Source organism: Chlorocebus sabaeus, chromosome 11, assembly GCF_047675955.1.
Source record: "Chlorocebus sabaeus isolate Y175 chromosome 11, mChlSab1.0.hap1, whole genome shotgun sequence".
Classification (NCBI taxonomy): Eukaryota; Metazoa; Chordata; class Mammalia; order Primates; family Cercopithecidae; genus Chlorocebus; species Chlorocebus sabaeus.
Window position 1 is genome coordinate 16,719,140 of NC_132914.1, and position 16,180 is coordinate 16,735,319.

Here is a 16,180-nt window from a genome sequence, read left to right on the forward strand (position 1 = left end):
CCCTCTTGCCCCTACTCATTCGTCTGGCTCTTGTCCCATCCATACTCCACACAGTAGGAAAGGTAATTGCTTTAGGATTTGAAGAGACTAGGTGATTTCCTTGTTAAGATCTGTAATGGCTTCCCATTATATCGAATTCTTGCAATGAGTTGGCTCTTGAGACTTTTTGTGACTTTTTCATACTTCCCTTGCTTACCCTGCTCTAGCCACAGTGGCCTAATTTCTGTCTCAAGTGTCTTTCACTTGATATTTCTGCTACTTGGTTCACTCTTACCTAATGTTTGCTTGACTGATCCTTTCTTTGCATTCAGTCCTCAGGCCGGTCTGTATTCCATCTCTTGTCACTTCTTACTTAGTCCTATTTTATTCATACTTGTCAACACTATTTGAAATTATGTTGCATGTTTTTCTGCTTCATTGATAGTCTCCCTTTCCCTGGAAAGGTGACTGGTATGTTGTGAGTGCTCAATAGTTGTTGAAACAAGTCCTTCACCAAATCTTTTTAATCTCTCCCAGTAATCCATGTCAGACCAGGAAGACTTTTCCAGTTATCTCATATGCAGCAGGCCATCCTCCACTGAAGAGTGAGACGTGGCAGGAACCTATTCAAAGCTCTTGCCTCTCCAGTGAACCCGTGTACAGCTTCAGCCAGTGTGAGACTCAAGTTACTCAGGAAGAATCCACCTTTCACTTGCCTTCTCATCCCATTCATCCTCTGGAGTCTCCTCTCTAGGTCCTAATTTCCAGTAGGTCATGCTATTCCAAGTTCCCTCCTAATATTAGTAATTTACCTTTTTATGAATCAATTACTTCTCTATTTTAGTGTCATCCAGAGGTTTCTTCTAGGAAACCAGGATTGAGTGTGGTCATTTAATTCTCCAGAATATTTTTCATGTCAGTAAAGTTCAACACATTCTTTTTAATGTCTATAAAATAGCATAGTAAAGATGCACCATAATTTGTAACAAATTACAGATTATATTTTTTAGTAGTTGCTCAAATTCTATGTAAGTATTTAGCTGCCTTTTCTTTGAGACCAATGTTGGGGAAAAATGGATGCAATTTTTCAGAAGGTAGCAACAACAAAATGAGGCATTGAAAAAGCAGACCAATGGAAAATATTTCTCAACTAGCTACCTTGCTTATGCTTTACACGTAGGGGATTAACAACTTAAAAAGTGGTTCCTATTAGGTTACTGTGCATGTCTGTTACACTGGGGGGTTACCCATAAAAACATTGTTAAAGCAAGAACATTCTCAGATAAGAGGGGGCTTAGCTTTTCTTTGGTTATCTATTTAATAGAGAAATGCTTACTTGCAAGTGTGCCATAGTGTTACTTAGATTGAGGTGACTAGATCAGTCGAGTTCTTGGAGACATCTAACAAATTTACCTTTCGAAAAAAGGCCTAAGTATGTATCTAAATGACAGCTAATGAACAATAGTAATACTTTATAGATTGAATCACTTTAATGAGAGAATAGAACATGGTCAAATGGAAGGTAACTGATTTTAGTTTAAGACGAGTATGGAAATGACATAAGTGCCTTATGTTAGGTTTTAATGTTAACGTGTCACTTTCTAATTTCTCCCAGTAATCCAGTGAGATCAGTAATTGTCTCCATTGCATATATGGAAAACCTGAATTTCAGAGAGGTTTAATGCTTTGTCTAAGAAGTTTAGCTTCCAAGAGATAGTAGGGAATAGTAGTGTGTAGTCTAAGGTTATATATTGTTATATGATTATCTGTTGTCAGGTTTTAAGCAATCCTCTAGCACTTACAGGTGAATCTCTCTTAGCCTCAGTTTATCTGTACAGGGAGAAAAGAGTTCTCACACACAGATTTTTTTTCAGGAAAAATCTCATAAATATGAAATACCAAATAAATTCATAGAAAGGGCTTAATTCATATGAAGCACTTAATATTAGTATTATATATTCTATCAGTGATTCCCAAGCTTTAGGATTCTGTGGCCAATAGACTTTAAAACGGGAGAGGAGATGGAATGGTCAGCTTCTAGCCAATTGAGGCTATTATAAAAGAAAAAATCATTATCTATCACCACAATCTTTATAAAATGACATTTTAAAATTCAAATTGGTAGTGAACAACGTAGTCTCAGAATGAAGGAGTGTTCTTTAAATTGAATAAATTTAGCTTCATAAACGACTCAGTGTAATTCTTTTTTTTCTATTTTACTATTAACTAGGAATTGGATGTTCTATTAGTCTCCCTCCAGTTCTAAAATATTTTGACTCTAATATTCACACTTTTTCATAGTCCTCCCTGCTCCTACACTTTTCTCCATCTGACCTAGAAATGCTGGCTGACAGTTTGTAGTCTAGGTGGTTATTTACCTAATGAACTTGTGAATAATTGCTCTTAGAAATCACAGGAGTAGAGACTATATCAAATGAAATTTGATAAAACGATAGGCAGTATAAGAAAAGTAGCAAAGACAGCAATATATACTCATTCATCTAACAAATATTTATAGTCTAATATTTGCCAACTACTATACTAGATCCTACATATGATGAACCAGGCACAAATGATGTATGCCCTTTGGAACTTAAAATTTGTTTTACTCCTATCTCCCAGGACTGGTAGGTTTTTAGAAGCTTCAAGATAAATATTACATATTCCTAGAGCTTTAATTTAATTAGAGGAGGAGTGAGGGTAGGAGGATAATTAGGTAATTTATTTGGCAATTTAAAATTTACATTGAAAAACATCAATGAATAGGAATAGCATGCAAAATTTACATGGCTTAAAAAATACAACATGTAATACTTTAAAAGCAATTTTACTCAGTTTGGGCTATGGCTCCAGATTGACATGCATAGTTTATTTTCCTCTGCTTCTCGTTTGTGGTTCTTTACATTTAGTTTGCATAAACATCGTTTGAAGAAACATTAAAATTGCAGATTCCTGGGTCCTACAGATTCTGATTGAGTAGGGCTGTGAGAAAGCCCAGAACTGCTTTAGAAAAAGCTCTTGGGTGATTCCCATGTAGTGGTCTATAGCTCTTTCTTTGAGGGGACTTGCCTTAGGGATACTTTAGAAGTTTCATAAGGCAATAAATTTAAAAGGAATCTTCACAATGTGAAATGTAGAAACATTTCTCCATGAAAGAAACTCATTTTTTGCATACTATCCCTGCTGTCTCTCCTAATGTTGCCAAATTAACATACTTTTAAACTGCAGAGATTAATATGAGATTAATACATTCAACAGGTCCATTTTAGAAAAAATCCTTGAGAAATTCTTGACTGATATATTGCCAAAACGTTTGCTTTAAGAGGCTGCCCTAATTCTGATTTTTCAACTAAGTTAGGATATCACAACTTAAAAACAAACAAACATTTATGTAATGAATGGTATGGAATCTGGTTTGGAGTTGTGTCTACTTCTAAAAGTAGAATTTCATGTATTGCCTTTGTATCTTCTAGAGATGTGAATGATCTCCAGCCAGAGACCACCAGTAACACACCTACAAGTTGACAAAGTTGGGTTTATTGACTTATTGTAACAAGGGAGAATGCTTGCCATGGGGACCTAATGTGAGGTGTCTCAGTAAGAGGATGTTAGAAACGACATAAGATTTGGGCCTGTCATAGGTGACTTGGGGAAAGTTCAAGGAAGGTGGGACATTGACCTGGACTGGATGATGGTAGGAACTAGTGATAATTCTATAATAGGGCATCTTAATTCTTATCTAAAATGTAGGAATGGAGTGAAGCTAGAACTGATTGGTAAAGAAGTCATAATAGCTAGGATAGGGTCTATTTGAACAATATTCGTGGTTTTCTATTATCAGAAATGATTATGATTATGTTTTTGTTGATTCATTATGGTCACAATGGCCTTGGCTGATGCTGTTCTGTGAAATTGTATATGTTTAACCAGGGAAAACCATGTCCAGTTGTGAGTTTCAGGCCAGCTCCAGGGTCTGCTTTTCTCTTTTTCAAGGTTAATATGAAAAAGAAAAGTGCTATAGTATGTATGAATAGGATCTATTCATATGTATGAATGAATGTTTCATCCGAAACATTCAACAGTGGCTGTGTGTGGACAAGGCTGAAAGCTCAGTGTAGAGGAGTATACAAATATTATCATTCCTATTTAAAACAGCTCAGTAATTACTGTGTGAACTTGACAATAACATTAACAGCTTCCATTTTTTAAGCATCTACTGTATGCCATGTTATGTACTAGGCGCCTTGCATACATTCAACAGCTTTGCAAGGTGAACATATTTTGATCATGTCTACTTTGCCAGGTAAGTAGATAGACTATTATTTCTAGAACCACTAAGTTAACATTTATGAAGTGGAAGAGCTTGTATATTAATGGGTTCAACTCATTTTGAGCCCACTGTTTTTCCACTATACCAGGATGCCTTTCTATTCAGAACTTTGATGTCTAAAGGTATAGCAATGGAGATAAAACACATTATTGGCAGGATTGTTCAGAGACTCAAATGCTATCATACATCTATGTATGATGTATGAAAGCACCTAGCACAATAAGTGGCTCATGGTAGACAAGTCATAACTAACTGTACTCTGTTTTCATAGCAGAGGTGCCTCTAAATGTGAGTCCAGGTAAGTTAACTATATTGAGGTTGTGGAGTGTCTCGACGATTTTAACCTCTCGGTCACAGAGAAGTCAGGCTGAAGCATTTTACCTTTATAGAATCATAGAATTTAAAGAACCAAGAAATTGCTAAGGTCTCCTTTTACAGATGAGACAAATGAAGCTCAGAAAGCAGTTAATTTGCCCAGGGTCACACATTTAATTATTGCCGGAGCTAGGCTAAGAAACCAGGTCTTCTGACTCCTAAGCCCTTGCCTTCTTCAGGTCACATAACTGGTTCTTTTTATGACGTGTAGATTAGAAAAGTCAGCGTGCCCTGGGGCCCTTGCTCCTTGGTTTCCCTAACAGGGATATGGGATCTCTGCTGACATTTCAGATCTGAAATCGCAGAGCTCTGCGCTTGGATCCTCTCTCTTCTTGTTATGTAATCTTACAGTTAAAAGTTTCTAGGAATATTTTTATTACGTGCAGTTGGCAACTTCAGTATTTTAAGAAGGGTGTTGGTAGCATTATTTCCGGGAGCTAGCTAGCGCTCCAGTTCCTTACCTCATGGAGAAGACGGGGGCGGAGAGCAGCGAGATTTCCTCGCGGAGCTATAGGCCTAGGGTCCTGACCTCGTGGCCCGGGCCCGCGACTCCGCCCCGGGAGCAGGCAGGGGCGGGGCGAGCGCTCGAGCGGGCGGGAAGGAGAAAGGGCCGGCCGCCTACCAGCCGGCAGCTCAGGAGCGGCCCGCGCCATGTCCGCGCACAATCGGGGCACCGAACTCGGTAAGGTGCTCGCGGGGCTCCGCATCCCCTCTCCCTCGCGTCCCGCGCCGCCGGGACTAGCGCGGGGCCTGCCGCCGCCCAGTGCCCTGCCGTGCGTCCCCGAGGGGTTTTCGCCGGGGCCGGAAGCTGTGGCGTCGGGTCCGCACCCACCCCAAGTAAAGGCCCAACCCTGCAGGCGTAACTCTTGGACACGTTCGCGCCGCCGGCCGTTGCACCCAAGCTTTACTCTTTTATGCGGGAGTAGGGGAGGATTAGATTATCATCTTCCTATCATTTCATTCACTCTAGCTCGCTGGTTGGAAAACCCAACAACCCAAAAAACAAAACCCAAGACAACCCCCAAGCAGGTAAAACCAGATAAAAACCTACCTTCTCCTGTGTAATTTAATGCATTATTTCCGTAGATAATTTTAACCGTATCCTTGAAGTGGCGGTGCTTGTGGAAAAGTTGTCAGCCTTCTGTGCTCAAAATGTAACACTGCAGATTGCGTGGGATTTTAGAGTTAGAAAGTTTCGTAAAAATATCTGTATTATTTCCCAATTTTCATCTTTTTTTGATATTCAAATATTAGTGGCAAGAAAGCTTTGTTCAGATTTCTTAAAATGTGAAAAATTTATAATTCAAACAGCAAAATCATGATGAAGATAAGGTTTGAGCGTCTCGGTTTAAGTATTATAGCTTGGATATCTGTGTATCCAGGATCTTTAACTTCTTACCTGTGTGACTTCGGACAAATTAATCACTTTGCGCTTGTTTCTTCATTTGTAAAATGGTTATTATACTGGTAGTCACCATATAAGGCCGTTAGGAGATTAAATAGGAGGATACATATTTGGTATATTGTGGGCACCTAGTAAGTCTTCAGTATAGTATTAGTATATCTCCATATAATTATATATTATATATCTCCAGATAGTATTAGTATATGGAGTTATGGTTTAGGGGCTAATTTTGAGAATATTGGCTATAAATTATATGTAACACATACAGGTAGTTCCTTTCCACCCTCCTTAAAAGTTACTTGAACTTAAACAGTCTGCACTTCAAGAGGTGTTGTGGAATTTTTGTCGAAAGGTAAGAGTAAATCTGTCATTTTAAAGACAGTTGATTTCCTGCCCTAGTTGATTTTGTTTTAGTCAATGTCCTCTAGCTGATTATGTTTTAAACTCTAGTCCCAGATTATGTTTTAAACTGTAGTCCCATCTCTGGAACGAGGTCTTTAGTAATAACGGCATATTTCTTAGATTGGAATATCCTTGAAGGTGGTGGATATGGGACGGGTTTGGAGTGGTGTCTTACCTTGGTATTCCCAGGAATGTGACCGTGTGATTATGCATACATCAAGGATGTGCCCTAAGTTTCCCAAAACGTAGACGTTTTAAATTTTTCAAAAAACATAACTGAATCATTTTTAAATTTATTTATTTGCAGTAATTAGAATCAGTCACTTCCATTCATTTGTTGAAAAGTAAAAGTATAGACATAAATAATTACCAAGTGGAATAATAGTAAATGTGATTTTTATGCAGCTATCGAAATGATCATAGCTTTGTTTTTATTATCTTCTTTGTTAAAATCAGTTTTTTTTTTCCTTCACAGGTATTAATCCTTAATCCAAACAGGTTTAAACTGAAATGCTAAAATAAGTTATCTGAATTATGTACTAGGGGAAAAAATCTTTTAGTATTAATTTATGCAGTATATTAATTGATGATTTTTAACATAGTTTTCTAATTGAAAGTCTTTTTAATAAACATTGTAACTAATTTCTAAAATAAATTAACATTTCTGTTCCCTTTTCTTAATACAAAAGGAATTCATGGTTATTGTAAAAATTCTAGAAAATACAGTTAGTACAAAAATATTGTAGAATTATTACTAGTCCAATCACTGTTATTTATGATTTGCTGTATATACTTCTAGTTCATAGACTTAAAAAATATAGAGTTCGTTTGAGACTAAACCTGACCCTCATGATTAAAAAGTCTTTAAGGAAAACATTGGCATTTGGATGTATGAAAGATGTTTTCCAAATAGGGAATGTACTCTGTAGCTTTAATATTAGAGGATGGGGCCCAACATTCTGAGTTTTAACAAGTCCTGTGGGTAATACTGAAGCATACCCAAGTTTGAGAACCATTGGCTTAATGATCTCCAAGGTACTATCAAGTTTTGTACCTAGACTATTATGCCCTATGTAGTCTATTAAAATGTACAGATATTCTTCTATTTTATTAGATGCCACTTAACTATTGCCTAAAATGTAGGTGTCACATGGGTAGTGATCTTTCTTTTGTTCACTGATGTGTTCCAAGTACCTAGAATAGTGTTTGGTACACAGAAGGCCCTCAAAAATGTCTTGAGGCTGGGCCTGGTGGCTCATGCCTATAGTTCTGGCACTTTGGGAGGCCAAGGCAGCCAGATCACTTGAGATCAGATGTTGGAGACCAGCCAGGCCTACATGGCGAAACTCCGTCTCTACTAAAAATACAAAAATTAGCTGGGCGTGGTGGCACATGCCTGTAGTCCCAGCTGCTTGGGAAGCTGAGGTACGAGAATCGCTTGAACCCAGAGAGTGGAGGTTGCAGTGAGCCGGAGTTGTGCCACTGCACTCCATTGGGCAACAGACTGGAGGCAGACTGTGTCTCAAAAAAGAAAAAAAAAAAAAAAATGTCTGTTGAATGAAGGAACAAATTGAGAGCTGCTTCTTACTTGGGGGAACTGGGGAATCTTCCTGGTCCCCGTACATGGGTCTCTGTACGTGGTTGCATGGACAGGTGCTGTGAAGCTGAGCACCTTCTTCCTCTTTGTGAGTATTATTAAGATTCAGTTTTGTTACATCTGTCTTCAAAGATATCTCAAGAAGCCTATAAAGGATGTAGACTGTAACTTCCTTGCAAATGTTATCTTTGGAGGCATCTGGAGAATGGCGTGTTATTCGATGACTTCTAAGGATCTCCCTGCTCTGTCTCTGTGTGTCTGAAAACTCTTCTGTACAAAAAGGAACATTTCAAAGATACCTGAAAAATAACCATGATGGGATTTTTTTTTTTTTTGAGACAGAGTCTCAGTCTGTCGCCCAGGCTGGAGTACAGTGGTGCGATCTTGGCTCACTGCAACGTCTGCCTCCCAGGTTCAAGCGATTCCCCTGCCTCAGCCTCCCAAGTAGCTGAGATTACAGGTGCTAGCCACCACGCCTGGCTAATATTTTTGTATTTTTAGTAGAGACGGGGTTTTGCCATGTTGGCCAGGGTGGTGGGATTTTTTATTTTAAGAAGCACATTTATTTAGGTAGTTATTGAGTACCAATCTGTACTGGGTAGTATTACCCTAGGCTGGCGGTACAAGATAATCAGGGATGGTCACTGCCTTCACAGAGCTATTAATAGGTCTGGTTCAGGAGCTGGACATCAAGCTAGAACTACAATTAAAATGAATGCAAGTGTGATGTGCAATTATTTTTCATTTATTTTTGTCTAAAAGTTAGATGTACCTAGACTGTGCTTTAAATGGGTTGTGAAAACAGAATGTCCTGGTCCTTTTGTATTATAATTTTTAATTTCCTTTTAAAAGAACCTATGAATTAGAGATTTAGGGAGCTCATTTTTGGCATTCCTGCTAAGGTATAACTTGGGTACAGAGTGTTTCTGATTTGGGTGATGATGATTTTCCACTGCAAAGTTAACGTTTACTTTTTGGAATGGATATTTATTTATTTATTTATTGTTTCACTAGAGACCAGGTGTCACTATGTTGACCAGACTAGTCTCCTAGCCTCAAGTGATACTCCAGCCTCTACCTCCCAAAGTGCTAGGATTGTAGGCATGAGCCACCGTGCATGGCCTAGAATGGAATCTTAAACCTCAACAATAGGCAAGGCTATCTGCACAATAATTCTTCACCTTATTTAACACCTACTGTGTGCAGACACTGTGCTTAGGTGCTGGATATAATGATAGTGTTAACATAGAGCTCTAGCTACTTGTAAGGTACTATGCTGAATCCTTGAAATTCTCATTTAGTCCACAATGGCCCTGTGAGGGAGATAGCATGATCCTCATTTACACATGAGCAAACTGAGGTACAGAGAGTTTTAAGTAACTTGCCAAAAACCAGTTAGGTATAGCTAATGTGGCAGAGCCAGAATTCAAGCCCAGGTGACCTGGTGCTAGTAACGCTACATGCTTAAACTAAACCACCACACTGTGTCGATGGGTGCTAACTGGGAGCACTACACCCTCATGTCAGAAAAGTCAAATAGATAACTGGTGAATAATGTTAATGTTACTCTTTTAGGTTTGATTTGTCTGTTTAAAACATAAAAGGTTGCTGTTCTATTTTCATAACCCACATCTTAACCGTTGCAGTTTGTTTCAGAGAAGATGCAGTTTATCCTGAGGGAGAATGGAAAAGTCCAAACTTCGGTAGATGATGAGAGTAGGGTTAGATGTTAGTGAAGTTTTCAGGGATGGCATGTCAAAACCAGACTTCCTCTGGAACTACTTCATGTGGATATGCTGATGAGCCTCAGAACATCATGTGATGGTGACCAGGAAGTGACCTCAGGGTGAACAGAGTGGGGCTTTTCTTTGCGTGTATATTTGTTTTGGTCTCTTGCAGTTTTGTAAAATGTCACCTTTCATACTTCAGTCTTTGGGCTGGCCTCAGCTTCCTAGGTTTAAAAAACAATCCTGTTTCTTTCTTTCTTTCTTTCTTTCTTTTTTTGAGACAGTCTCACTCTGTCACCCAGGCTGGAGTGCAGTGGCGCGATCTCAGCTCACTACAACTTCTGCTTCCCCAGTTCAAGCAATTCTCTAGTCTCAGCCTCCTGACTAGCTGGGATTACAGGCGCCTGCCACTATGCCCGGCTAGGTTTTATATTTTTAGTAGAGACGAGGTTTCGCCATGTTGGCCAGGCTGGTCTTGAACTCTTGACCTCAGGTGATCCACCTGCCTCGGCCTCCCAAAGTACTGGGATTACAGGGGTGAGCCATTGCACCCGGCACAGTCCTGTTTCTTGATGTATTCTTTTTAAACATTTTTAAAATAAGAGATGAGATCTCGCTGTGTTGCCCAGGCTGGTCTTGAACTCCTGGGCTCAAGCAGTTCTCCGCGGCCTCCTAAGTGGCTGGGACTATAGGCTCTAGTCACTGTGCCAGGCTCTTGTTCTTTAGGTTAAAAAAAATTAAGTAGAAATAGTGAAGTATTTGATAATTTTATTAATTTGGAGTGACTTTTTTTGTCCTGGATTTCTACATCTGGAGTTTCTTCTAGTAGTTTCCTGAAAAATAGAACTGGAATCTCTGTAGTTGTAAACAAGATAAACAGTTTAAGGAATCTATGGGTCACAAGTGAGAAGTGACCTAATACACCTTACAAAGTCTCCATATTTCTTTTTATTGATACAGAGGGCTTTAAATCTTGCCTTGTAAGTTATAAAAGTCAATTCCTACTAAAATAAAAAAAAAAAAAACCAACAACAAAACTAAAACATAAGGCAGTGTATTCTTCACTAGGTGGCATATGAAAATTTGGCTCTAGCTCTTAGCTCCGGTGGTAAGAGAATTTAAAAATTTTTAGATTTCTGCAGGGAATTTCCCAACTGGAGTTAACTTGAGGTTTCTTTAAACAATAAAGTTGATTTGTGTAATTTTAAGTTAATGTGGGTTTTATGTCTGAATCTAATTTTTTTCTCTTTAATATTTAATACTTAGCATACATATATTACTTTAGGTTTCATAGAGTACTTTTACTAACATAATCTCTTCTGAATTCTCCCAGGAATCCATTGTGCTAGGCATTATCATTCTCATTTCATGGATGAGAAAACGAAGGCTCAGAAAGCACAAGTAACTTGCTAGTAAGAGTTAGTAAGAATTGAGGTCACGACTCAAATGCAGAACTTCTGATTACAAGTTCTTTACCCTTTGCTTTACACCAGCGGTCCCGAACCTTTTTGGCACCAGGGACTGAACTGGTTTTGTGGAGGACAGTTTTTCCACAGACCGGGGTGGGGGTGAGGGTTTCAACAAGATGTTTCTGGCTTATCTTACAATTTCCCTTTCTCAGCACCAGAGTCAGCCAGCTCTCCAAGGAGCATTTTTTTTTCAGTGAATAACAATACTGAGAAGCCAAGATCTGAGCCTTAGGTATTCTCATTGTGATGGGTGACTGTTCCCAAGGCCCTCAGCTGGCAGAGCTGAAAAATGTACGTACTGTGTACACACACACACTTCTAGATTCATCTGCCTGTCATTTCTCTGTATCTACATAGTGAAAACCGTGAGTTCACACGAATACCTCCAGTTCTGGTCCAACACCACTGGATTTATTCCAGTTTTCTCCCTTTCCATGTTTAAAACACTCCACATGCTTTCCCTGGCCCCAGCAGATGTTCTTCTTACTGTTCTCAAGCTCTGACCCCTGAGCTGGGCCTCCCTCCTGTGAGGCTGCCTACCTCATCCCACTGGTGCTTTGTCCCCCACAGCAGGCTGCTGCCTACACAAATCTCCGTGTTACCTTAGTGTAGGGCTGTGGAGCTCTGTGCCCAGCCGCCTCTCCAGGTGGATACCCTCCTTACCCTGCTTGCACTTCCGCTCCCCATGTCTTGCTCCCACTTTGTGCAGATCCCCTCTTGTTCTGATTGGACTCTGGGCTACCCCATGCTGTTTGGCCCACTCTGGGCCATAGTGGTGCCCCCATTTCAACCTGGCTGAAATGACTACCTTGTTCACCTCTTCAGTGCCCCACTCCAGCGGTTTAGGACAATTGTTTGGGAAGGGGAAGGGGGCCAGAATAATTTGTTTTTTTAATTTTTTAAAATGTAAATATTTAAGAATATTTTTAAAACGTTATGTGGAGTGCCTGCTGTTCCTGGCACTTGCTACTTGCTGCTCATGGTCATGGCAGGGATGCCAAGGTGAGCCTGGCCTGGTCTCTGCTTTCCCAGAGCTCATAGTCAACTAAGGGAGATGTTTATGTAAATCACCACACACAGTATGTTAAAACTGACAACAGGAACGTGGTGGGATTGGAAGGATAAAGACGAATTCACAGAGGGTCTGGGGAGGTGTTTTTGGAGAGGATATTTCTGATGGAGTACTTTCTACAAAGGGACTAGCAAAAGCAGCCCTGGCATGTTTCCTTAACTATAGGAACTCAGTTTTCAGGTATCTAGTGTAATCTTCTTATTACGCTGTAATGGCTAAGAGTAATGTTTTCATGAAGAAAGAAAAAAATCCTTCATAGTCTATGTATGAAATATATACACTGAGTCAATAATTATGTACATTTTAGATTTTAAGTGGGGCATCCTTTTGTGAATGCTAACTACTTTGATTTTACCTTAGAAGTCTTTTACTTTTTGCTTGTAAGCATAAATGATGAGACTGTCTTTTATTATTCTGATACTGTTTGATAAATAGAAAAACTATAAAGTAATAATTTGGGTTTGTTGTATAATTAAATAATTAAAAGTCCTCCGTGGTGCCTGCTAAGTTAAAAAACATTTTTTTTTTTTAAACCATCTAAGCCCGGTGGATTTTAATTATTAGGAAGGAAGAAAAACTTCAAGCACTTATTTAAAATGGGATGCCTCAGCCAGGAAAGAAAGACTAGTAAATGAGACAGCCGACAGAGCCCTTGAGGATGCGATTTAAACATGTCACCAGAAATTGTTTAAGTGGAGAGCTCTGGCCCTTTTAAAACACTGTCTGTCACTTGAGGATTGGGTCACCTTGAAATGTGTTCATCTTTTGAGTTAAAGGCATAAAAAGGCACTTTGAAATTTTTCAGTTAACTTTGGTGTGTGTTGTGTGTGTGTCTACGAATGTACTTCTCCTCAGCCTTCCTCAGCCGTAACAGTGAGTTCCCTGGAAACCAAAGTGGTTGCACGGGAAGGATAAATGTTTAATCTTGGCTCCAGCAAACTATACAGATTTTTAAAATGTTGAGACACTCTGGCTGCAACTTCTGGCTCTCTTTGTATAATCAGGCCTTCCTCCCCCAAAGCAAAGTCTAAGATAAGAGTAGCTGCTGGTAGTTATTTCCTAAAAAGGTACCACTTAACTGGTGTCTTTGTTCTTTTGGAAGGTGGTTAATGATGCTAAAGTCTTTAAAGACTGGAAAAATATCCAAATTAACTTCTCTCATAATCCAGATTCAGATAAAGTTTTCAACTGTCCACCTAATGGACTACCCCACAACCTCAGAAAGAAGTGTGTGTGTGTGTGTGTGTGTGTGTGTGTGTGTGTGTGTGAGAGAGAGAGAGAGAGAGAAAGAGGGAAGGAGGGAGGGAGAGAGAGAGAAAAGAGATTTCATTCAAATGTCTAAAATTTGACACTAAACTAGGTATCCAGCCTGCTGAAGGTATAATTAGAGACTCCTTATCTGTGATGTAGAGATTGTTGAATAAACATTACCTCTTATGAATATTTCAGATACTCTTTTCTAGGAAAATAATAGTGTCCACACTTATAAGCCTACCTCTTTTTGTTGTTGTTTTTCATGTCATGGAATTTCCTAACGGAAAGGCATGTTTGCTATCAGTCCATCCCCCTTCTGTTGTGGGTAAGAAAACTGAGATCTAGGGAAGTTAAGCCTGTGGTCACATGGCTGGTTAGAGGCAATACTGGAATGGAAATTCAGGCTCTCTCTATGCTGGTTTAGTCTAGTACGTTGCATTACATTCTTTTCCACTAGCTTACCATGAGCTTGGCTGGGCTCTGACCCTGCCTCAGAATCACCTAAGATGCTTCTTAAAAATACAGATTCCTGAGCCCCACAGTAGCTTTAATTATTTGTATTATGGGGGCTGGGCTTGGCGGATCACGCCTGTAATCCCTGCACTTTGGGAGGCCGAGGCGGGCGGATCACGAGGTCAAGAGATTGAGACTATCCTGGCCAACACGGTGAAACCCCGTCTCTACTAAAAGTACAAAAATGAGCTGGGCGCAGTGGCACGTGCCTGTAGTCCCACCTACTCGCGAGGCTGAGGCAGGAGAATCGCTTGAACTCAGGAGGCAAGGTTGCAGTGAGCCAAGATCGTGCCACTCCAGCCTGGCGACAGAGTGAGACTCCGTCTCAAAAAAAAACAAAAAACAAAATAACAAATTATTTGTATTATGGGGAGAAAGCCCAGGAGTCTGCATTTTTTACAAGATTCCCAGATAGCTCTTATGAATGAATACTGCAGGGTCAGAACCATGCAGTAAGCTGTGGAGTAGACCCAGGTTCAGATTCAGAGAATCTTTAATTATGATCTATTATTTTTTTATAAATCTTCTGTCATTTTTACCTTTATCTTATTATCTTTATATATCATATATTTTTACATTGATAAGCAAAGTTTAAGCAAATATGGAGAGAAATTAGCCTTTTTCTTTGATTAAGGTAAGTGAATAAATGTGTTAAAGTGAATGTGAAGGCCTATTGGAAACATTGGGGTGACGTAGTGAAGTTTTAGTGCGTATATCTGAAAAGTGCACTGTGTCTGAAAAGGGACATATTTTATTCAAATGATGCCAGTGGCTGTGGAAGGATATAATTAGTGTTCTTGATGATTTTGGAAATTGACATAAGGGTATCTTCTTTGTGGTCTCAGAGACTTTAGGAGATAGACCCCTAATCCCATTAACTGAAGATGTGAGATTAACCAGAAAGAGTAATTCAGTTAATTTTCTGGTAGAAAAAAACATATTCATGCTTCCTTGAGATTATGGATTAAGTTTGTATTTTGGACTCAGGGAAGAAAGTAGGTTGTAACAATTCCTATTGTATTTGGTGAAGGAGCTCAAGATCTGTATATTGTGGTATTTTGAGGGAGATTATTTTTTCTACAGTAAATAGCAAGAGACTTAAGTGCTTCTAATAATTTTACAAAGAGGCCGGGCACGGTGGCTCACGCCTGTAATCCTAGCACTGTGGTAGGCCGAGGTGGGCAGATCATCTGAGTTCACGCGTTCGAGACCAGCCTGGTCAACATGATGAAACTTCGTTTCTACTAAAAATACAGAAAAATTCAGCCAGGCTTGGTGGCGAGTCCCTTGTAATCCCAGCTACTCGGGAGACTGAGGCAGGAGAGTCGCTTGAACCCGGGAGGCGGAGGTTGTAGTGAGCCGAGCCAAGATCACGCCATTGCACTCCAGCCTGGGCGACGAGCAAAACTCCATCTCAAAAAAATAAATAAATAAAAATAAATAAATAAATAAATAAATAAATAAATAATTTTCCAAAGAATAAACAAGAAATGTATTTTAGTTTTGTGTCTTTATAAGCAGAGTTTTCCTTTTTTAACTTTTGACTTCTTAGGAGGCAATCATTATTATAATCTCAAAGTCATTCATTCAGCACGTGTATGTTGAGTACTGTGAACTCATCACTGTCCATGTCTTTGGAAAGCCACAAGAGCGATAGAACTTGGGAGCCCTGCCCTTGAGAAGCTTACCTTCATCAAACTTTAAAATATCCCTGGGGAAGTACACTGCCTTATTCTTGTCAAGGAAAGCAAATTGTGGCCATCATCAGGATATGCACTTGCCCTGTTTGAAATGATTAGCTGGTCAACATTGTATTATTAACCTTTAGATAATCATTTAAAAATGCTGTGGGAAATCTCTTGAGCTAGGCAAAGATCTAATATGGAATTTTATTAGTGAAAACATTTCCATAGATCTGTCTCCAGCAAGAAAAAAATCATAATTTCAGTCTACAGATGAATGCTGTATTTGACTGAGTGTTCCATTAACTACTAATTAATGCGGAGAAATTTTGGGACACAGTGATTTGCATGTAGAGTCTAGAAAATAGGCATTGG

The 16,180-nt window shown here is 39.3% G+C and overlaps 1 protein-coding gene across 1 annotated transcript in view; it reads left to right on the forward strand.

The window, feature by feature from the left end:
- The first annotated feature begins 5,236 nt into the window (after positions 1-5,236).
- The window catches only part of DERA (deoxyribose-phosphate aldolase), a 127,179-nt gene continuing 116,235 nt past the window's right edge, over positions 5,237-16,180 (forward strand). Inside the window, exon 1 of the mRNA XM_007967774.3 lies at positions 5,237-5,366. Coding sequence (XP_007965965.1) covers positions 5,336-5,366 — 31 coding nt within the window. The 5' untranslated portion in view covers positions 5,237-5,335. The remainder of the gene's footprint in view (positions 5,367-16,180) is intronic.